The 23134-nt window shown below is 34.9% G+C and overlaps 5 protein-coding genes across 15 annotated transcripts in view; 3 read left to right on the top strand and 2 right to left on the bottom strand.

Moving 5' to 3' along the window:
* The window catches only part of LOC131665731 (uncharacterized), a 62497-nt gene extending 58586 nt beyond the window's left edge, over nt 1-3911 (top strand). For all 3 annotated transcript variants that reach the window (XM_058937805.1, XM_058937803.1, XM_058937804.1), the window contains 4 exons: nt 129-440; nt 513-842; nt 899-1138; nt 1203-3911. In XM_058937805.1, the coding sequence (XP_058793788.1) occupies nt 129-440; nt 513-842; nt 899-1138; nt 1203-1459 (1139 nt within the window). In that variant the 3' untranslated portion in view covers nt 1460-3911. The remainder of the gene's footprint in view (nt 1-128; nt 441-512; nt 843-898; nt 1139-1202) is intronic.
* A 124-nt stretch (nt 3912-4035) lies between these two features.
* LOC131665732 (protein tumorous imaginal discs, mitochondrial-like) lies at nt 4036-7834 on the bottom strand. Of its 3 annotated transcripts, none has more exons than XM_058937807.1 (6): nt 7628-7834; nt 6348-6823; nt 6010-6273; nt 5485-5929; nt 4797-4917; nt 4482-4616 (listed from the first exon to the last, which is right to left on the bottom strand). In XM_058937807.1, exons 1-5 carry the CDS (start codon nt 7821-7823, stop codon nt 4820-4822), a joined length of 1479 nt encoding a protein of 492 aa, XP_058793790.1. In that variant the 5' UTR covers nt 7824-7834; the 3' UTR covers nt 4482-4616; nt 4797-4819. The 3 variants fall into 3 exon arrangements, with proteins under 3 accessions (XP_058793789.1, XP_058793790.1, XP_058793791.1); XM_058937808.1 differs by having other exon boundaries at nt 4487-4616; nt 4806-4917; XM_058937806.1 differs by lacking the exon at nt 4797-4917 and having other exon boundaries at nt 4036-4616.
* Nucleotides 7835-9321: 1487 nt separating this feature from the next.
* Nucleotides 9322-12306, top strand: LOC131665763 (ubiquitin-fold modifier 1). Its single transcript, XM_058937872.1, has 4 exons — nt 9322-9484; nt 9804-9860; nt 11841-11971; nt 12051-12306. Exons 1-4 carry the CDS (start codon nt 9480-9482, stop codon nt 12119-12121), a joined length of 264 nt encoding a protein of 87 aa, XP_058793855.1. The 5' UTR covers nt 9322-9479; the 3' UTR covers nt 12122-12306.
* LOC131665762 (uncharacterized) lies at nt 9871-11799 on the top strand. Its single transcript, XM_058937871.1, has one exon. The coding sequence runs from the start codon at nt 10026-10028 to the stop codon at nt 10971-10973; it is 948 nt and encodes a 315-aa protein (XP_058793854.1). The 5' UTR covers nt 9871-10025; the 3' UTR covers nt 10974-11799.
* Nucleotides 12307-12372: 66 nt separating the features above from the next.
* LOC131665855 (coronin-7) lies at nt 12373-21437 on the bottom strand. Of its 7 annotated transcripts, none has more exons than XM_058938024.1 (18): nt 21324-21437; nt 20110-20330; nt 19750-19898; nt 19475-19661; nt 19104-19401; nt 18761-19016; nt 18530-18682; nt 17380-17787; nt 16457-17084; nt 16270-16383; nt 16028-16198; nt 15517-15955; nt 15314-15452; nt 15034-15240; nt 14824-14959; nt 14633-14754; nt 14164-14360; nt 12373-14065 (listed from the first exon to the last, which is right to left on the bottom strand). In XM_058938024.1, the coding sequence occupies exons 2-17, from the start codon at nt 20267-20269 to the stop codon at nt 14169-14171; spliced, it is 3759 nt and encodes a 1252-aa protein (XP_058794007.1). In that variant the 5' UTR covers nt 20270-20330; nt 21324-21437; the 3' UTR covers nt 12373-14065; nt 14164-14168. The 7 variants fall into 7 exon arrangements, with proteins under 7 accessions (XP_058794007.1, XP_058794012.1, XP_058794011.1 ...); XM_058938029.1 differs by having other exon boundaries at nt 14271-14360; XM_058938028.1 differs by having other exon boundaries at nt 12373-14025; nt 14271-14360.
* Nucleotides 21438-23134: the final 1697 nt, after the last annotated feature.

The following is a 23134-nucleotide window of genomic DNA, read 5'->3' as shown; positions in this document are numbered from 1 at the left end:
GAATTACGAGCAATTGATTCTGACTGGACGAACAGACAGCATTCACGTCTGGCCAATCGCGAGTATCGCTGCTTAACGTGCTTGATTGCGATCCGATTGGAGACCAACGATACTGCTTTAAATGTCAGCAAACAAGGAACATGTACACCACATCACGGCACATTTGCCTCCGCTGAAAGCGACGCTGCCGCCAATACGAACGGAGCTACAAACGACGATGGCATCGGCCAACTGTCGGCCAACTTTAGCACCGAGGAAGAAAGCCTCAACGACGTCGGTGGCAGCGCAAACGACCGACGCGGTTCTGTACAGGCTGAGAGTGCTTCCGAGCCTGAAGGACATCGCGGACGAGGACAGCCGAGCAGCCGATTCCGAGCGATTGTCGGCAAAGATATTTCCACTGCTTCGGTTTCTAGGACGCGTGGCGTTGTGTCAGTTCGGTGAGTTTCCCGACCGGGAGCGCTCGCGCACTCCCGCGCCACCTGGCAACGCCTTGACTCGACGCTCCGCAGGCCTCGCCTGGCTGCTGAGCTTGTGGGCGGTGCTGGGAGCGGGCGCCTTCTACGCGACCGAGGGGCCGCGCGAGCGCCAGCAGGTGGTCCAGCTGAAGGACATGCAGCGCGAGCTGGCGATCGGCCTGGCGACGGAGCTGCGCCAGCTGCAGAGCGCCGACAGGGAGATGGAGCCGCTGTGGAGCAACAAGGTGCGCCAGTACGTGGCCGAGCACGAGCGGCTGCTGCTCGCGGCCGTGAGCTCGGGCTACGGCGAGGGCGGCGAGGGCGGCCGGCTGTGGACCTTCCCCGGCTGCCTGCTGTTCGCCGTGTCGGTGCTGACCACGCTAGGTACGCCGGGCCCGCGCGCCGCCGCCCCCGCTGAGCCGCTCTGCTTTGGGCCGCAGGCTTCGGCGCCCCGGTGCCGCGGACCACGGCCGGGCGCGCGGTCGCGCTCGCGTTCGCGGCGGTCGGCATCCCCGCGCACTTCCTGCTGGTGCTCAACCTGGGCCTGCTGCTCGCCGTCAGGCTCAAGCGCTGCGGCACGCGCCGGAGCTGCCGCCGCGACGAGGGGGGCGTCCCGGAGGGCGGCCTGGACTCCGCGCCGATGCCGACGTGGGTCAAGCTCGCGCCCTTCGTGGCCATCGGTGAGCCGCGACCCAGCTAGCCCGCGATGAGCGCGCCCTCACACGAGTGTCTGTCCGGCCGCAGGTGCCTACTACGTCCTGGGCATCCTGTGCTTCGGCGTGGCGCGGCTGCGCCCCCTCTCCGACAGTCTGCTCTTCCCGCTGGACTTCACGGCGGCCGGCGGCCTGTCCACCGTCGCCGGCTACGTGCGCGTCCTCTACGGCCTGTACCTCGAGGGCGCAGTGACGATCGCCGCGGTCGCCGTGGCCGTGCTCAAGGTGTCGGCCACGCAGAGCCTGACGAACGTTGGCTTGCGGTACGGCCTTCTCGTGCCCGCCTAACGGCCACCTGCTCCTGCCTTCGAGCTTTGCCGGTCATCTCTCCTGCGGCACGCTGCTTTCTTCGACAGCGGTGCTCATCGGCGCAACCTCTATCGGATCCATTAGATGCTGGACACGCCAAGTAACGTCGACATTTTCATTTACATTCGAAAAATGGCGAATTGACAATGTAGAAATTACTCGGAAAATGGTGATATTGTGCACGAGTCATACAGAAAGTATTACTAACTAATAATGTATAGTTTTGTTACAACGTAGCTTTTAACGATGGTGGATGGTTCGGTGCGAGGCTCATTTAAAACAAAAACAAAGAAAACTTATTCATAATCCGTATAAATAATAAACGAGCATGTTGCCACATGTATAAATAATACGTTCCACAAGTTATCCGACCAAGAGTGTACGTTTACTCGATAACATTCACTCGATATTCATGTAATATGTAAACGATGAGGAAAAGATAATATCAACTACTTACTTAACATATAGAATCTAAATACTTTGACATGAAGAAAATTAGCAATCAAAAAATCGGCTATATCGAATAACGATATATTATATGTAACGATAGTATACACACACATACGCCCGCGCACATACGCATACATTGTATTTCTATTGAAATTCAGTCAAATGAATATTTATATACTTAAAGACGCTAACAATGGACCTTATTGGTTGCTTTTTAAAAAAGACGCCTTTTTCGTACAATAAAAAAAGGTTTGGAATAATATTAACCGCAAAATGGTTTTTTAATTTTTTATTTTATGATAATTTTGATCCTTTCACAAAAATATAATTGTGATTTTAGATAGTTATTAGTTATTTCATTTCCCATGTTACTTAAAATATAAAATTATAAATGACGACAGTATTGCTGACATTGAAGTTAGATCATTCATTTGAAAAATTTTTTAAGAAATCTGTGTTAAGAGTTACGTACTACACCGAGCTTTGTCAATCAAAATCTTAGTATTCCAGTGTTTTTTTATTTTGTTTCTTAAAAAAAGTTTATTTTTCAAATTAAATTTCCCACTCCAAAATTTCACTGCCAAATATTTCAAATGTAACATGTATTCAAATAAATGACAAGGTTGTTGATTATTTGTCCTAACAGATTTGAGGATTTTTGTATTTCAAAAGTATATTCACGTTATATAGATACTTTGAAAAAAGTTTTATCAGTTAATGAACTACAAATGAAATCGTGTAGCAAATAATCTAAACAAAAAGCAGTTATCTTGAAAGTTGACTATTCGCTTTAGTTATTTCATTTATCTAAATGTTATTTTTACATTTTTCGAAATTCCGTTTTTATTTTCAAACGAAACTTGTCTGCATTTTTTATAATTTTATCTTCCAAGTGTTTAAAAGACGAGAAAATGTAATTTTAGAAATACCAATTTGTTTGGTCAGTTTCATTATATATTCATTGTAAAACAGTTTCATTATATTTGTACAAAGTAATTTCTTTTATTTTTTTTTTATACATAAAATATATCATGATGTATAAGAATTCGTTCTTAATTTCTGTATAACTGTGATTATAATTACTGGCAACTAATAAGTATGAGACAGTGAAGAACACAAATTTATTGAAACACGAGTGAGCGAAGACACGACAGGTCCGCCAGAATCTACTTATTATAATTATATAATCCCCTTATAAAATGTGCATTTATAAAAATGTGATAGATGACATGTTGAAGTATTTTATTCGTTATGTGATTGGCTGAAATATGGCCACGTAATATACTGGCGGATAATTAGCGTGTGTTTATGGTTTCAAGTTAAGATTTTAGTAGTAAAATTCAAGTTATCATAATTGATTTGGGTCAATTTGAAGATAATAAAAGTAAAAAAATAAACTATAATGTTATTGTTTTACGACTCATGTTATGAAACTAGCAACAAGTTAATTGTTTCGTAATAAGAAGAGGTTATGCTTTGGAATTGTTCTGAATATTTTCTATTACTAATCGGTAATCTGAAATTTTGTTATATGGAAATAAATATTATATTGTTACACTTTTTATTCAGAGTAGAATAATCTTTTAATAGTTATGTGACCCATACAGTTGTAAAAAACTAAAAGATTAATTATTTATAGCAGTTTTTTATGTGATAAATTATGAATTTGGAATACGCGCAACTGCTTTGCTAATTCCGCTATAATTATAGGGGTTTTTGTAAAAAAATTGAAAAATCTACGTTTGAAAAAAGTAATTTATGTTAATTAATATGACAAGAAATGAAAAAGAAGACAAGAACGCTCGAAGCACGTCTGACATTACTAGTGAAATATTAAATAAAAAAGATATTGCTTTGGAAATATAAAAACTACTAGGTTAAACTATACATGTTGATTTATTAAAAACAATTTTTTAACAGAACAATCAGCTACAAACGTATGGAAAACGAATATTCACTAAGAAAACAAAACATTCTACTATCTAAACGAACGATGAAAAGTGATTAACAGCCGTAATTAATAACCTAAAGCATTTTCTGCTTTTCAGAAAGAATATGTACTTATAAAATAAAAAAAGAAAGAAAATAGATAGAAAAAGTAAATGTTATTTTTATCTCTTTTATTTCTATTTAATTGTATATAAGCATTCACGCACGCGATAGTAATGTAACGAAAAAAAAACAGCAACCAAGTATGTTTTAATAAACAACCATTTGAAAAGCGCTTGATATAGATATAAATCGAAATATTTCTTTTGTTACAGTGAAACAATTAGCTTAATCGTTAAAAGTTGAACAATTCGTTAAATATCTTGAAATATTAACTTTTTCCAAAAAGGTTTAGATACCAAGTTTCATCTATATTATCTATCATTTTTACTTATTAAAGTTAAAGAAACATTCAATTTATAAAATTGATCTTTGGTGGCGCTTTTTGAAATAAGTTTGTAACTTTAATTCTTTAGGGTCTGTCTCCTGTTTTTCATATATTTGACTTTTACAATATCGAGTGCGTATATTTATGGCATTTTTCGTCGTTCGTTTTCATCGTCTGAAGTTTCTTGCATCTTATCGGATGGATCATTTACAGTTAAAGACTTGGCTCTTACTGGTACTTTGTCGTCTCGTAAAGCTTCTCGAAGTAAATCCATGAGGTCGAATGGTTCTGAGCAACAATGTTTAGTACCTGAAAAATTACATTCTTGTTACGTAATTAAAAAAAAATTAGATTTTATAAATTTAAAAGGGCTATTATCAAAATTCGAAGTATGTTAACTGTTACTGTGGGAATCGACAAAGAAAAGTTCATTGCACGATTACACAAAAGCTAAACTATCCATTGTCCAAGATCATTAATCGCACTCACCTAACTCACCTAACAATAATAATCTATCCGAAAATCGCTCTCTTGACCTTACTAAGCAAGCCTTCACCTTGACTCATTTTGCTAGAATCGCTTGCATTCGCTTGAGTTTGCGCCCACGTGCCTAGAAAAAGTAATCGACAAGTTTGTTTTTTTTCTTTCACATAAACAACTCAAAACAGACTCGAATGCCATATCTCGCAAAAAGAATTTTTCCAGGGCCATTTTTAACAAAGCATACACTTTCAAAGGTAAAAGAATTACCTACCTCGTGCTTCAGTATTGTCAAGTTTCTTTTACAAAGTCGATCGTGTTGAGTGATTTCAAAAACCAAAACGACTCTGTATCTTTACTCAACTTTATTGACGATCATTCAAAGTACAATAGATAACATTAGAAAAATTCTCAAATAAGGCATATCACAATCTGTTTTTCAATGCTTTTATTCACAAGTACTATAAATAAAGCTATAACAAACGTGTATACGATTACACGCGGGGAAACTCAAGCGGTAATTAAGTATATTCATTACCAATCTCGTAATCTCTCTCACTCTCGCGCTTCGGGATAAAATAAGAAGATCGCGGCGTGCTTCTACAGTAAATATATCTCAAATCTCTACAGTTTTATCTCGATTAACAAAAAATTCATCATTCAGCTTGAAAGCATCAACTGTTCCAACGCTCCTTACCATCCGTTTTCGTAGTAATACCCTGTATCGTGCCAGGCGTATCGTCCTCCAACTCCGCGTAAGCCTGAATCAAAGCTCTTTGCTTGTTGTTGAGGTTCACTGGTACTTTGATTTTAATGTGAACGTAATGATCGCCGTATCCATTAGTGTTAACTTTCTTCATACCCTTGCCATTCATACGTACGAGTGTATGAGACGAGGTACCAGGTCGAATTTGAATGGTTAATGTCTCATAGACACCTTCGATACGCGTCGTTCCACCCAATAATGCCTGAGAGATGCTTATATCAGCGTCCGTGTGAATATCTGGGCCATCGCGACGGAAGTACTTAGACTTCTCCACGCGGAATGTTATGAAGATTTCTTTATTGCCTACTGCCATGCGTACTGTTTGGCCGTCCTCGACGCCTGCTGGTACTGGCACTGTCACCTTTTTGCGCTGAACCTGCAGAAAGAATCAAAAACCAACAAAATATCAATATATGCAATTTTTATTTTAGAACATTTAATGCAAGTTATAATTACCGTTTGTCCTTTTCCCTCACATTCATTACAGGGATGTTTTATGTACATTCGGGTACCGTGGCACTGTCTACACGTTGAACGCATAACGAATGGTCCAGTACTTATTGTTTCCATTCCAGTGCCATTACAGTAATGACATTTTACCGGTTTGAAACCTAGTTCACATCTACTGCCTTGACATTTTGGACATGTATCGACTACATTGATATTTATATCCTTGTTAACACCTCTGGCAGCTTGCGGAAATGTTAAATTCATTATCAACTGGAATTAAAAAAATAAATCTTATTTAAAAGAATTAATGAACTATAGTATTTTTGAATGAATTTGAAACTTACTTCTTGTGCGGCACCAAAACCATAGTTAGATTCTGCAAAATCCTCAAAATCAGAAAAACCTCCACTCTTGAAGCCAGCTTCACCAAAAATCTTTCTAAACAATTCTTCAGGATTGATGGTTGATTTAAACTGCCAATTGAAATCTCTATGGTTTGGATCCCTTCCACCAGGTGGAGGTTGTCCCATGCCCATTTGTTCCGAAGTTGCTCCCCATGTGTCATATTCTTTCCTTTTGGTATCATCACTAAGAACCTCATAAGCTTCTGAAACTTCTTGAAACTTTTTACTGGCATTTGGATCATCCTTATTTGTGTCTGGATGATATTTTTTAGCCAATTGATAGTATGCTTTTTTAATGTCTTTCGCTGCTGCATTTCTTGATACACCTAGTATTTCATAGTAATTCCTTTTTGCTGCTAATAATCCATTTGATAAGTGAAACTTCCTGTGACTTTGTAATTGTCCAGCTGATGAGACTGTAAGTAGAACGTAAGTTAGTTACACTTTGAAAATTAAACAATGTAGTTATAACCGTCAGTGATTTTACAATGAACTAAAACTTGCTATAATGTTGCCAACACTTGCATGCAATAACAAACAGTATTTATAGAGAAAGTAATCGATCTACATACAAAATGTATATCTAAATTATAATATTATCTATAATACATCAAGTATAATATTGGAATAAAATCCGAATATTTAAATAAAATTAAAATAAAATTGAGATTAATTTCAGTGGATAAATAAAATTAAAAATCATCAACTATTTAACGCAAAATGTCGGAATTGATTGAAAAGTGAAAGAAACGAAGAAACCCGATTAATAGTACATTACGATACAAGTGCGGGAAAGTAGATTCTTGTCTCGAGTGGCGTTTACACCCGAGCGAGGCGAGGGTGGAAAGGTACACGAGACGAGAAACTCTTTCCCGAACATGTGCCGTACCGTATTTTTTGATACGTGTGGAAAGTGTGATTTTCAACGCACTTTTTCTATCGAGTGTGCGGGAAAGACGCACTTTGCGCACGGAGTATCGAAAAATACATTACGAATCACAACGTGATATAAAGACAAGCTATTACATGTAGCCGTTAAAGGTTATGTCAATCTTATCGCGACCCGACGTACAAATGTCAAAACTAAAATATACCCTCATACTTATTCACTAGAACGACAAAATAATTATCAAAATTAAATTTTACATGCAAAAATCACGCGACACTCCGAGAAAATCACAAACAAGACAGCGTAAGAAATGATGTAATCAGCTACTCACACTTTTGTGTCGTGAGCCCTAGTCCTGGCTCGACAGTGAGGGTGCCGTTGTGAAGATGTCGACGACAATCTGCACATCGTGGCAAACTTGTTGACAATTCAGTGTGCGATTTGCTGCAGCCTAGGAGGCCAAAATTCCGCGGGCGCAGGATTGCGACGAGGCCCTTGCCGGTGGCCATGTTGGCTGAGAGACACATGGCGAGTTCGCTGCTGCGCTGCCATCAAAGACCGCATGGACTGCAGATATATCTATATAGGCAATATAGAAATATCTAGCCTTTCGCGATGAGGATCGAGGAGCGATTTATTTCTTTTTTTAAGAAAAACCAACAGTAATAAATGTATTGAGTTAATTACGAATGATACAGTATGATCTTTTGATGATGGAAAACCCTTGTTTGCTTAATTATTCCACTCATAAATTATAATGTATGATTAATAATTTATATATCTTATTATCATGTTTCATCTAAAAAAGGTAAATAATAAATCCATATTCGTATAGTAATTAGTAATCTATGATGTATCATAATCAATCAATCCGTGGCAAAAAAACAGCGACCATATACGCCTATACATACGGTCGCTTCGGTCGCTATGGCTGGTCACTTATACTAATAACTTGTAGAAAAATCTAATTTACAATGTGATAAGAAAGGCTGAACGTATTTGTGATCATTATGGTAAAAAATTTACAAAGTTAATATATTTACCTTATTGTCAAAGTTCCTTGTAATATGAAAAAAAGTTTTCAAATTTTTGAAAGTATATAATGAAATCTATCTTAAAACGGCACAAATGCTGAAACTTACTTTCAGATACTTTACATAATATATTGAATAGTAAATTTACTCTACAAATAATCAAATGGACAGTCATTACATTTATAAATAACTATTTGTATCGAATCGACTCGAATATTGTTTTTACAATTTTGAAAGTATGTCAATTATGACAACTACTATGTTGGAATACATAGAGTTTTAGAAGTAATGATAAAATGAAAATAATGGTACAATGTTTTAAATAATTTATACGTTAAAATACTTGTAACTAACAATTTATATAAATGTTAAATAACTTTTATTTTTCCCGAACCTCAAATGTATATAGTACTTGTAAGTGACCAGCCATAGCGATCGAAGCGACCGAAGCGATGAAAAGAGCGGATATAGGGTAGCTGTTTCTTTGTCAGGAAATCAAATATATAATAAGTAAACATTTTCTACAAATCACAAAATAAACATATAAATACTTATTATAAAAATATATTAAACAATAAATTTATTACATTACAATAATGAAAGATAGCTTATAAATCTCTAAACCATCAGCTTCATAATTACAAACAATTTTTTCATTTTTATGTTACAAATACGTTTTTTATATCTACACCACATATATTATTAAATTATAGAAATATAGGATTATTGAAATGTATAAAATCTGATAAATACTATTTTTCATTTACATCTACATATATTTAAAAAATCGACAAATATACATTTTGACAAAATTTTTTTGAATTTAGTGTGAATTAGCCTTTATAGCGCGCTTTGTGCGACCAGCTCTGGATCGAGTTAAGAAGTGAGCAGCAGTGCACTTCAGTGTATACATTTGTGGCTATCACGGATACTGAACTGGCCACAAATATATAGACTGAAGTGCACCGCTGGCCACTTTTTCTTAGCTCAACCCAGCACAGTACACAAATGAAAGTTTGTGCATTCTCAAAATGCCCTCCACAGCTGGTTTCAGGTTCGTCAATTTTGCTACCAAAGCGGGAGCGAAATTCATCTACTTATCATTCCATGCTCGTTAATTATTGCAGTAATTAATTTTAAGAATATAATATGACGTAAGTAATTAATTTAGTTTATTTTAATTTCTACGTTAAATAATAAAAAAATAAGAATAGCGAAGGAATAATCACGTTTGTAGTGTAACTCCTCTAATATCCGTGGCATATGTTAGCTCTCACTTTACGTTTCATGTAAATAGAGTAATGCGTATGATTGATTATGAAATTCTAAAAACTGCGATGTGATATTTTTTTAAGATAGTGATCTTAATTCAAACTTTTTAACAACTTTCTCTTAACTTTGATATAAACACATTAATGAAAGTCAATGAGTTCAATGCATGTAATTCATAGTGTTTCAATATTCATTTTGCAGGTCTAAAGTTACCTTCAAGATTACGCTAACATCTGATCCAAAGCTGCCATTCAAAGTGTAGGTTGAAATTTTAAAATGTAACAGGGAATCTTTTGTCAAGACATGCTTTCAAATTGTTTTATCATAATAGTAATGTCATTGAACAATACATACATAAGTTAAAGTTGTAAGAAGAAAGGAGTAGAACTTTTAATAGGATTCTATTTGATTGTTCACAACAAGATGGAAAACATGAATAAAATACTAACCATCATAGACTTCTATTGCGAAACTCTCGAAAATCCTGAAGTTTTATCAAAAGAAGATATGAATCTAATGAAACAATATTTTCAAACTTGCATGTTCATTGAACAATTGATTAAAAAAGTGCAAAAAGAGAAAAAAGAAATAGAATTTGAAAGTCATATAAAAACTTGGATGTTAAATAAAAAAAAAAACATTACATACAAATGTACAGATTTAAGCAATGCCTGTGATAAAATTTTCGAATTATATTTAAAACAAGAGAAAGTATCAAATGAGTTTGTCGATGAAGTTATCAAAGTTTATGTTGAAAACTGTGGAAGTATTAGATTAAGAACAAACATTAATCATATAATGATGAATTCAATGCAAGCAAATACTATCTTGCAACTTTTCAAAAATTTAGATATTTCTGAATCAGATATTGAGGATGAATTAAGAATAGCTTCATGGGAAAATGAAATTAAAGTTGGAAAGAAAAAAAAAGTTATAGAATACCTGATAGAAATGTTTGATAAACAGCATATTTCAAAATTGATAAAAATGGCCTACAAATCAAAATCAGAAAGCACAGTCAATCTAATGATACTAGAATTTTTCACTAAAAAATTAGAAGGTAATGACGTACAACTATACTCTGAGCTGAAAGATCTTGATAGAAAAGTTCTTTTAAAACTTTTAAACGATAATTCAAAATTTCAACTTAGCTATGTTGATACCACTTTTTACATTGGAAGGAATATGAACCATGATAAAGAAAATTATTGGATTACGGATTCTGGATTTTCTTACAGTGATTTGAAAAATGTGATAAACTGTTTGCTAGATGGCCCTGATGGTCTTTATGAAATGATCATTAATAGGATTAAAACAGCCAAGGAGCTAGATGCGGTTTGGAATGATATAGAAAAACACTGCATGTTATAAACACTTAAGAGTGGTGTTATGTTTTGTTGTTTAATTTGTAAAATTCAGCTATTGTATTGAATAAATTAGGATTGACTTTGTTAGTCCAATAGGATATTCTATGCATGTCTTGACAAAAGATTTATGTAAATTAAGTGCATCTAACAAGGAAACCTCTCCAACTCGACTTTACCAATTTCAATATTATTTTAATGTTATAGATCATAGAGAAATAAATAACACGTTTTTTTATCAATGGAAAAACACTTTGAGGGGATGGAATTTGCTGTTAAGTCTACCCTCAAAAATAAATTTTGCAATTTATCTCAAGTTCTGATTGATATTTTACAATGAAATAAATTTCATTTCACTTCTCACGTAATTGCGGAACTGATACATGTAGTTCCGACCATGAGGGATGTAACTCAACCTGTTTTTTATTGATAATTCTACCATTTTTGTGCCTATTTATATGAAAAAAAAATTTTAATGAGCCAACAAGCTAGAAAAAACATCGTAGGTTATTTACAATAATAATATACATTACATATGACTTACAAAAATGGTGGAACTGTCGATAAAAAAAAAGGTTGAGTTGCATCCCTTATGGTCGGAATTGCATGTATTAGTTCCGCATTTACATGAGAAGTGAAATAAAATTAATTTCAGTGTAAAATATCAATTAGAACTTGAGATAAATTGCAAAATTCATTTTTGAAAATGGACTTTTGACGGTGGTTTCATCCCCTCAAAGTATTTTTCTATCGATAAAAAGAAAGCACGTGTTACTTATTTTTTTATAATTTACAACATATCAAAAGAATATTGAAATCAATGGGTCGGGTTAGGGGGGAGGGGTTCCTTGTAAGCATGTATATAATATTGTAGCCTCAAAGTACCAGAAGAGACACCTTTCACTGCTGTGTTAAAATATGCAGCTGAGGAATTTAAAGTTGCCCCTGCTACATCTGCTATTATAACAGATGATGGAGTTGGCATCAATCCACAACAAACTGCTGGTATTGTATTATTAAAAACGATTCTTAAATTTTTTTATAAATTTGTGATTTTTGTTTTCCATGAAAATAAATTGTTTAGGTAATGTCTTTTTGAAGCATGGTTCAGAACTCAGGTTAATACCAAGGGACAGAGTTGGACACACTAGTTGATTTTAATTAAGTTATAATATAATTTTTTATATATAATTATATACGTGTTTTATAATCCATTCTTGTATTTTCAATTAATTTGTTTCATTTTTGGAAACATTGTATGTTAAGTAAATCAATTTAAAAAAAAAATATATATATATATGAAACTAACAGATTAAAATATAATTTACAATAAAAAAATTTCACGAATTTTCCTCGTCTTATTAATTAATGGAGCTGGGAAAAGAGAACACCATTTGGAGTAGAAATACTTTTTTTATAAGAGAATTACATATAAGATATAATATTGTTACAAAGATCTAACTACATCATAATCTCATTGATGTGATCTCTTTTTGCAGTTAATTATCAAAACCCGCTTACATCATTTTTTTCATCATTTGTAAAAACATTTGCGCTATAAAAGTACTAACTCTGTTCAGTTTTTCCCACATAAAATGAATACCGAATAAGATGTATCATCGTAATTTTAAATTATTGTTTGTTAATCTTCATTATAATCTCACCTTAGGTAACATTATACCTAAAATCTAAAAGTAGTTCCACAATGGAATGTATTGAAGCAGTTGTCCTTAAAGTCATGGTTAATGCAAGTTTAATAATTCATTAAAATTATCCTTGTTTGGCACCAAAAAGGTGACTTTTTGATTGCACTTGAAACTTTTGTATGTTTTATATTTAATAGCGTCATAGAAAATCGGTATAAGATATCAGAAATGTTTATCCTTATAGAGCACTTCGAGTTTGCACAGATGACACTATTGAAGTGGTAACTACTTTTTTATTTTCTCAAAAGACTATTGTGTAAAAAGGTGTATACTTATACATCGTCATATTCGTAATAAAATACGTCGTAGCAAAAGTGTGTCATTATAGCGAGTGTAAAATAGATTTTGACTCTTTGCACACTGTTATTTTTCTCTATTTCAAAGCTAGCAATTTTTCTATTCCCCCAAAAAGAAACGATAAAATGTCTACATTTCACAAATACTGAAAGATGATCATGAACGAACCTTTTTTTGTTCTTTTTTTAATTATGTCTGGTAGTACTTCGTCTAGATTACAAATATTTGATCACACGTATCTCTACCACTAACAATAATACTTCGTTTAATAGATAGCCTAAAAATGTGCGTTTAAACTTAGAATAAAATGAGCTTCTTATTCCTCTTATAACGGTAGTACTTTTTAAAATCAATATATGTATCTCGTTCTATAAAACGTTCCTCCATCTGTCCCACTGTTCCATGATATTTGGATGTACTGATTAAAATTCTTCATCAATATAGAAAAAGACTTTATCAACAGCGCATTTCTCTGATAACCGAACAATTATAAGAGTGTGATTCTGATTTTTTTTCTTTTTCTGCCTCACCTTTCTTATCAACTTATCGCTTATAATTTAGCTCTTGATATAATAATACTATATCGTTAGTATTAGATTAGGCATTAATAGAAAGATCCTAAGAGACGCGTTTCCAGACTAGAACTATCATCACGTTTGCTTTCTTTTTTTATTGTAGGAAACTCCTTGCTAATCACTTGATCTCTTTCTCTTTTTTTTTTTGTTTTCTTTTTAAGCACAATTAAACTTTCGTTTCTTTAGCTACTTAATAAAATTCATACAAATAAAAAAACGAATGCGTATCACTCAACATACAATACAAATAGATCAGCTATTTTTTCCGCATCATTATGTTCGTACACAGTTACGAACAGAGCGCAATAAATGTTACAAGAATAAAGATCAGCTAAATTATGTGTACAATGTAATAAATAAATAGGAATTATGCTTATGGCATAACCATTAATTATTCACGTAACTTTGGACAATTCCATACCTTTGCACAAATACCCCTCTACACGTAATAAATCTCGTCCGACGTAAAAAAATTATCATTCTTGACAAATCAGCCGTCAAAATGCAATTATTTATTCATCCTGTAAGAGAGAAAACAAAAAAAGGACAATTTCATTAGAATACTGACAAATTCAGCGATGGTCAAAATATAATAATAATAATAAATAAATTCGTTTACCGGTTTCATAAACGATCGCAAATAAAGCAAAGCAACATAGAATCAATTGAGAAAAAGATAAGAAGTGTGAGAATTAAATTAAGGAAAACTGAGATGCCATAGCGTACCCATTCATGTTCGTCCACACCTTCCATGTAATCTTGTTCTAGTGGGCCAGTCACTACATCGCCCACCAGATTGCTCAATTTAGTTTGTATCTATAGTTCACACAACATCAAAAAAATTACAATGAACACTGGCACGACATAGGTGATGCACGTTATTTATAAAATTGATAAAATATTATGTATACTAAAGTTTATAAAATTTGACATTGTCATTTACTGCTGTATAAATTTAAAGAAAAAAATTGATAAACTTCAAATAAAAAAATTTATGCATCAATATAATCAGTCACGATAATAATACCAATTATTTCATAATTTTCTTTTTAATCGTGCTCGTTTACGCTAAAAGAAAGGTTACTTACATCCATATACTTTGATTGGTATTGAGACAGTCTATTATAAGGCTGAGATGTAGATATGTTTCCTGAGTTTTGCTTGACCGAAACTGGTGCAGTTACGACCGCTTGTCCCTGACTTTCTGTCACTAAAATGAAAAAAAAAAATTTAATTAAAATCCATGAACATTTAATATTGAATGTAGTGTAAAACTTACAATTATCCATTCCTGGAGGTTTCAAACTAATCCTCGGCGCCTGCTTATTACCTCCCCCGAGCCATTCGTTCGAAGTCATCGTTGATTTCCATGTAATTTTTGTTGGTGGGAACAAATCATCTTGGAAAAGTTCGCTCTTAGATAGAGAAGAAAATTCATAATAAGATAATTTTTCGTCGCATATAAAACTTTTATTTGTAGATATTTTACCTTTATTCTGGGTACAGTGAAGCTCAAAGGTTCAATCGTATTATTTGTCAATCTCAAAGCTGACGCGAATTCAACGATTGCAACGTCGCACTTATTCTTCGATAAAAATGATAAACCTTGATGCAAAGAAGCACAGCGATGATGACTTAGCGGGCAAATGTATGGAGCTTCTTCTGTTACTTCGAACGCGTAGATTGTTGTATCTCCCTGTATTATTTACAAGATCAGTTCTAAAAATAAGATCTCAAGTAAAAATCACATAAAAATTTTCCAAACATACCCGTCCTGTGAGGAACAAAGTAGAGCTATCTTCATCGTAAAATGGCATCAAAATTGCTGGAGAAACATCTAAACCAATGGTATTCAAAGGTGCATTAAGATTACCAGCTTTGAAAACCATTATCTGTCGCTCGGAAACTCTAAAAAACAAATGTTAATTGTGAGATAAAGAATTCCTCGAAATTACTATGTCAATAAACTTACTTGTCAAATCCCATAACAACTAAGAATCGTCCATCGAGTGCCCATACAACTCTTGCACCTCTTGTACCAACAGGTCCTTTACCCTCTCGAATAGGAGTATCACTACTGCGAGGCTTATAAATTCTCAAATTTCCATCCTTACAAGTGGTAGAAAGATATTGGCCACAAGGTGACCATGCAAGACTGAAGATTTGATCAGTATGACCGAGCAAAGTAATCTGACTTTTAATTGATTCTCGGGATTTAAGGGGTGCGAGGTCCCATATTTTCACGGTCATGTCATATGATGCAGATGCGAGAATGTCAGCAGCTAGAGGATGAAATTTAATCAAATAAATTTTATCCGCGTGAGCTTCGATTGTATCGTGTGGCTCATTGGTAGGTTCAGTCAAGCCAGCGCTTGGAATTTCCCAGAGTCGGATTATACCATCATCGCATGCTAGAAGTAGCGAAAGAAAAATTATGTTCGGCACATTTTAAGAAAAAATTCTTGTCAGAAAGATTAACTTGCCAACTGCAAGACGTTGATTATCAAAAGGATCCCACTGGAAGTCCATAACAGTAGCTCCATGCACCAAAGCCGGCATCACTCCATCCGGCAATCTTCCCGTTTTCTTCAACTCCAAAACGGCTATCTTGCCGCCTGGCCCGCTTAACGGTACTGCCACGCGATCAGAATTAGCTATAAACATGAAATCATATGTTACTTATCGTTGTTTTTTTTATATTTTTCAATTAGAATTGATTGCTAACCATGAAATCCATCACACTCGCCAGAAATTTGACGACTGATATTACGAATGTTCTCGATATGCGTCGACTTATGACCAGGTGTACCCTTGAGATGTCTGAATTTAGATACTCTTCCTAATAAATCAACATTCACAATAAATATTATCTTCGATGTAAAATAATTTCTCAAGGAATCTAACATACTAACCGAAAACAGTGGACGTTCTCTTAGGAGTAGGAGTGCTAACTGGTTCCGGTTTTTCAATTTTCTCAGCAGGCACACTCTGCTGTCGAATCATGGGAACAATCTTCTTTGTATCATCATCCTTGATAATGTCACTCTTACTCTTGAAAGAGTCTCTGCGTTTCATAGAAGTAGGCGAACAAGAAGCAGCTTTTTCCGCAAGATTTCCATCGGTCACCGATGCAGACTTGTTCTCGTACAATCTTCGTCTTTCGGCGATGGAGTTTCTATTGGAACCTCCTCTCTCGAAATTACCTGCATCTTCGTTCTCCGGTGATTCGTCTTTAACCTTGTTCTCAAAAAGTCTGCGTCTCTCGGCAGTACTTGGTGTCTTGGGTTTGTAACCCGAATCGCTAGAATTGGCATCTTCCTCGATCGAACTAGAATCACTCTTGGCAGCTTCAGAATCTTTACGCTCGATTTCGTAAGTCGGTGATTTATCAACATCGTTGTCGTTGTCTTTTAAATTTTCATAAACATCACTGTGACCATTGCTATCGTTTAATGGTGCTTGTGGCACTGAGAAAATTTTATCAAACGAAAACTCTTGGCTAGCTGATTTCGCTTGGAATGGCTTTGGTCCTAGACGAGGCTGTAAACAACACAATCGTTAATAGGTTTTTGGCAAGAGATGAGCAACGATGAAACTAAAGCAAATAAATTAATTTTGATTGGCTAATGTTAAACAAAAGTTTCAAGTGTGTGTTTATATACATACGTGTATATATATATATATATATATATATATATATACACACACACACACATATATATATAATGAGCACTATGAGTATTCTTGATAAGTAGCAAGTCACGTACACCCACACACATACAATATAGACATCCTAAACGAGAAAAAAGAAAACGTCAATCCTTCATCGGCAAACCTTATATCCTCCAATACAATTGGGATTAACGGAAGTGACGACAGAACCAGGACTTTGAGTGGTTCTTGGTCTAGCAACAGGTTTCGGTTCATCTTTGCCGCTTTCGTCGGAAAGACTGTTTGCACGGGAAGACCTTGGCAATGGCTTCGGTGGCACTGGTTGCGTGCCGTTCTGCAATTTGCATGATTTCTCGTCTTCCAATTTATCAATCTCTGCTTTTTTGTACTCTTCTTTATCGTCATTGTAATCGTTTTTCTCTGGTAACACATCATTCGTGTCTTGAATGATGTAGGACTGCATCTTTGTGTAGCCCTTTGGTGTTGACATTGCAATTGCTTTTTGCTGGCGGACTTCGAGTTTCACCTCTTGCTGGTTATTCTTCAAATCTGCTAGATTGCCTTTGTGTACCTGAAGATTTTGAGAGGTCGTTTAGTGTGCGGGGGGAAGGTTCGGGGTTGGAGTGTACATGTGGTCGTTTTTGGCAATCACTGGTTGTACTGCTCTGATGCTACAAGCAAGCTACGTAAAATTTACTAGTCACTGTCGAAATATATTTATAAATCTTTTTTATTTTAAGACGTTGTGAACTTTGAAAATCTAATTAAACTAATATTTCAAAAATCATTTAATAAGTTTACATCGCCTTAGAGAAGTTTATATAGTAACAATTATTAAAAATAAATGATTAAATGATTAAAATAAATAAGCTAATAAATAATCGTATCTTACTTACACATAATATACAAAAACTACGGTTTAACGGTGCCAGATTTCAGAAGGAGAGAGAAATAACAAATAAACTACATAAATTTAAACGGATATCTGAAAAAAGTGAAAGAACAATATCAAATGATAACAACAAATACGACATAGATATGTGCCAAAAGTGTATGTATAAATTATCTGTAAATCCACAGCAACTAAATAACAGATGACTTAATTGTTAACCATGGAATAAAAAAAATCAACGATATTAATAAAAAAAATAATAAGTGCAATACATATTAATAATCTGAAAGAAACAAAATAATAATACACGAAACGTCAACTAACACACTCACACTCACAAGCATACAATCTATTGTTAATGTATCGCAATAATCAACTGAAATCTCAAAAAAATCATAAAATTACAACAAAAAAATCGTACTGTGATTGGTTCCTCGCCCTTGGTTCTTTTAGCTGGATCAAGTGAGATCTTGGGAACGCCGAGATTATGTCCTTGAATCCATGCAACAGCGGTATTTTGCGCTACACAACCTGCTGTCTCAGGATAGATATCCGCATGGAAATCTCGATAAGTCTGTGAACGATAAATGATATATACATATTATTCGCGGATTTAATTAATAATCTGAGCGATGAAACTAATGAAAATTACCTTTCGTGGCACTTGGTACATTATCGGAATGACCATACTTGAGGTGAGTTGTAATACACGATTAACTTCGGCCTGCATTACGTTCAAGGCTCGCTTGGGCACGAGGCATACGCCCTTAGTTTGCTCGCCACTATGACGGATACCTTCTACCAAGTATGGATCCTTGTCCGTTACTTCCATATACAATATCGTTGTGTCGCCTTTTCCAGCAAGGAATAGCATATTCGTGTCTGGATCGTAGAGGGGCATCAAAATTCTAGAAAGATAAAGTTCATTTAAAAAATAATGTTTTTTTAATTTGCAAAAAAAAAAAATATCCCTGTAGCTGAAGAATTTAGCTTACCCAGTGCTACAGTCTAGTTCTAATGTTTTAATCGGATCACTGAGCATTCTCACATCGCGAATATAAACTTGTCTTAATCTTGCTGCATCAAATCCAGTAGTCAACACCTTGTCGCTGTTACCAAGCCAGACAATTCTGGAATCCTTGATACTTTGATGACTGGAAGCAGCTTGAACAATGTTTCTTGCAGCTCGTGGATCTATAATTCTTACTTGCTTATCTTTGCAGGATGTCGCAAGTAGAGTACCGTCATATTTCCAACTTGTTGATTGTATTACTTCCTTATGGTCGTTATTGGCTATGATAATATTGGATAGTTAGAAAGCTTTTGTAAAAAAATAATGAATTAAGAGTAAATAAGGGATATCTACAGAATAATTCTTTCTGTGCAAGAACATCCCAGAGAGACAAATTTGTATAAGAAACAGTTGTCAGCAAATGTTCAGCAGTAGGATGCCAGTGGACAACTTCCACTCTCCTCTGGCGATGGGAAAATGTGCATTCTGGGTTACACAGAGATTCTTCCAAACCAGCTTCAGGAATGTGCCATATCTTTACCTATAATTATAAATAGTCATAAATTGAAATACTTTGTTTCAAGTAAAATATTTAAACATATAAAAGTGTTTCAGCCATAAAATAATACCAAGCAATCTTGAGATCCAGTTGCTAAAAGTCCATCATGAAAGGGAGAGAAATCTATATCAGTTACAGTATCTGCATGTGCATGGAGTAAAGGCATTGTTTTGCTCTTTCTACCACAATCTTCCAATGGTAAAACAGCCAGACTAGAACCTGCAAGACATTGTTATCACAAGTTTATCACTTTTCAAAGAAATTTATGCTTCCATGAGCTTTCTGTTAATTGTTACATAAATAGCTTTCATGCTCATTAAGTATTGATTTTTTATAACAGCTTTATATATATTATCTAAGAAACATTCTAATTCTAATCTAGGACAAATGGATTAAAAACAATAGAAATGAATAATAAATGGGCTCGCACCATTATGATCAACGTTGAATGCCATAAAAGCTGCAGAAGCAGCTATATTATTCCCATAAGTTTGATAAGATCCAACACATATGTCACGGATGCATGCTTCAGGCTTTGGCACAATAGGAGTTGCATTTTTGTACTTTGATGCCTTGAATCTCCACGCCATGACTCTAACTTTTAGCTACTATTGTTTTATTGTTAGCCTTTGTATTACTGAATCATGTAATCTAAAATAAAAATAAAAGTATGTGTCAAAACAGATTGTCAATTGTAAAGAATCTGTCATTGTTGGATGAAAATAAAAATTGTTAATTGATTCCATTCATAAACTTCCTACTAACCAAACCATTTATAGTTATAAATTCAAATTACACAATACTCATTAGTATATGTTTATTCTATTGCCAAAAAAACATTCAATCCTATAATTTTTTTCAGTTAGTTTTACTTCTGTAAACTATCAATTTTTAATAATGATATTTTTAATTCATAGATAAAACGGAACTTACATAATGTCTTAAAAAATGCAATACAAGATACATAAATTAAATATACAGACCCCAAACTTGACAATGAACTTTAATAGTTTAATAGTGAATAGTTTCATCAATTATATAAATCCATTTACCCTGAAATAAACTAAACTCAATTACTTCAAAAGATTCATTCGCATTAGAAAACAGTGTTACTTTCTACCAAAAACATTCTTTATCTGCAGAAAAAAGACGTATATGCGTGTGTAAGTCTTAGCAGCGCAAAGTCCAGCATTCAAAACAAAAAACTCACTCATACACTCAGCACTTGATATACAACAAACACCTATACGCACCAACCGGCTCGATAACAAAAAAAAACCCACCCTCAAATACACTTTTTATCGAAGCAATCGCTGTAGCGGCGGTATACCACTCCAACTACTCATGAAAATAGACATTCGTTCAAGCCAGACAAAACACAAATCGAAGGCATTTAAAGAGCTTGGTTACGTGAAAATCTTCACTAACCAGTCTTATATCACCGAAAGAAGCCCAGTGTTGTAAAGTTTAATTACGTGAGAGGAGGGGGTTGCGTGTTGTATAGCGGATGTAAGTACAAGAAAGAAACGGAAGGTAACCCCCGAAAATAGAAACTAACATTGCGGTCGCTTGCTATAGAGCGACAACAAAAAGGCAATGACCTCGCGTGTGTACGCGGAATATATACCTACGAAGTATACACACCTCCAAGTTGCACAAGAGAGCATCGACGACGATCACAACACAACAGCACAGCACTGACCGGCACGACAGCAAATTGGTTCTCTCTCTCTCTCTCTCTCTCTCTTTCTCTCTCTCTCTCTCTCTCTCTCTCTCGCTCTACTCTTGACAGCCGGAAACGGGAAGAAGCCTCCCCTTTTTTACACCGCTATTTCTCCCTTCCCTCCCTCGTCATTCTTGGGCTTTATTTGTAGTTGGTGACTGTACTATTACCCCAATACTGACGTCATCATATATTTTACACCGAGGCTTATAGCGGGATTTTGAATTTATCCAGGGCTGAATAATAACTTTTAAGGCCCTTTTACTTACAATATATACAAAAGAAAATTAATTAATTGTTTCGTTCTCCGCGCGTTTTTTAATTAATGATTTCTACAAGTTAACAAAATGAACATTGAAACAATTTTAAGTAGTTCAAATAGATTGATTGATCATATAATCCTCGATTTCTATAACTCAATTTTCATTTCTAATATTTTACAGACAATGTTATTTAGAATGTGAAATACAGACGTCGAAAATTTATGCGTTTTCAAATAAATACTACACTTATATAGCATTATATATAACATATACGCATCTGCTGCTTTATAGCAGTTGAGTCATACTTTTCAAATTCGGCGATGATTGAATCAGGCTTATCTCTGACGACAAATCATACAGCAATTATGAAACGACTAATAAGCATAATTAATGAGGAAACCTTTGATTAAAACTCGACTCACGTAATAAATATAGTTTTCTGACGAATAAGACTAATAATTTAATTGATCGTAATTTGTTTATATGCTTAAACTAAAATGTCCCCTTTTTCGCAACAATGACGTTGAAGTTCAAAGACTATCAAAATCAGTCAGGTAGCAATTTCATTAATAAATAATCTTCGCTAACAAAAAAAAAATTTTCCTAATGAAAATGAAAAACGATCGACTAGATCCATCCCTGAAAGTGAAACCCACTGACTTTCTTTACTTGCAGTCAACTGACGGTCAGCTCGAACAAAGCAGCGGCGCGTCGTCATGGTATAGCATTGTCCTTGTCTACGGGCCAGGACGAATAACAAAAGCGCCCCACCCGCGACTCTCTCTCTCTCTCTCTCTCTCTCTCTCTCTCTCTCTCTCTCTCTCTCTCTCTCTCTCTCTGGAAAATATATCACCACTGAGCACGCAAGGGGGGCCAGACACGCGCGCTATGAGGACTTTTTCACTGCACTGATTACGGAATTTCCCAACACTTTATAACTTTTTAGCCATTGTAGATATTATTAAGTTAAATTATAAAAGAATTTCATTTTCATTAAAAAATTAATTTCTCTAAAATGTTTAATGAAATAGAATCGATTACATGGACAATAATTAAAGCATAATTTATCCATTATATATATATATGTGTGTGTAACACATTGTACATAAATAATTGTCCATGTATCAAATTCAATATCGTCAATACTGAACTAAAGTCTGCAGACATGACTTTATTACACAGGAGAGTCCTGGAAAATGATATATCAGTAATAGTAAGACTGATTCAATTGTAGGCTTCGATATATAAATGTAAAGTTAGAGGCCTGTCGACCTTTACATTTTACCGATAATGTTGATGTAATAAAGTTTCTCCAAGTTCATGCATGGAGCAAACATAAATTACCAGAATAAATATGGCTACACAATATATTGGATGTAGAATATTTCTCTGAAAAATACGATTTATTAATGTATTTATTTCAATTCAAAGAAATAGTATTAACAATCTTAAAACCTGACTTAGTTTAC

This window comes from Phymastichus coffea, unplaced genomic scaffold (genome assembly GCF_024137745.1).
Source record: "Phymastichus coffea isolate CEN01 unplaced genomic scaffold, Cenicafe_Pcof_1.1 PCOF00054, whole genome shotgun sequence".
Lineage (NCBI taxonomy): Eukaryota > Metazoa > Arthropoda > Insecta > Hymenoptera > Eulophidae > Phymastichus > Phymastichus coffea.
The sequence above is the reverse complement of the archived record's forward strand: the minus strand, read 5'-3'. Positions and strand labels throughout refer to the sequence as shown.

Excerpts from the sequence above, each read along its gene's own strand:
- LOC131665763 (XM_058937872.1), top strand. Across the intron at positions 9,861-11,840 it reads CCAAAGCTGCCATTCAAAGT|CCTCAAAGTACCAGAAGAGA; the intron begins GTAGGTTGAAAT and ends ATAATATTGTAG. Across the intron at positions 11,972-12,050 it reads CAATCCACAACAAACTGCTG|GTAATGTCTTTTTGAAGCAT; the intron begins GTATTGTATTAT and ends TAAATTGTTTAG.
- LOC131665732 (XM_058937806.1), bottom strand. The coding sequence starts at position 7,823 with ATGTGTCTCTCAGCCAACATGGCCACCGGCAAGGGCCTCGTCGCAATC. Across the intron at positions 6,274-6,347 it reads GTTTTGGTGCCGCACAAGAA|TTGATAATGAATTTAACATT; the intron begins GTAAGTTTCAAA and ends TTTTAATTCCAG. Across the intron at positions 5,930-6,009 it reads GTGAGGGAAAAGGACAAACG|GTTCAGCGCAAAAAGGTGAC; the intron begins GTAATTATAACT and ends TTCTTTCTGCAG.
- LOC131665855 (XM_058938024.1), bottom strand. The coding sequence starts at position 20,269 with ATGGCGTGGAGATTCAAGGCATCAAAGTACAAAAATGCAACTCCTATT. Across the intron at positions 18,683-18,760 it reads TGTACCAAGTGCCACGAAAG|ACTTATCGAGATTTCCATGC; the intron begins GTAATTTTCATT and ends TATCGTTCACAG. Across the intron at positions 17,085-17,379 it reads ATTGTATTGGAGGATATAAG|CCTCGTCTAGGACCAAAGCC; the intron begins GTTTGCCGATGA and ends TGTTGTTTACAG.
- LOC131665762 (XM_058937871.1), top strand. The coding sequence starts at position 10,026 with ATGGAAAACATGAATAAAATACTAACCATCATAGACTTCTATTGCGAA.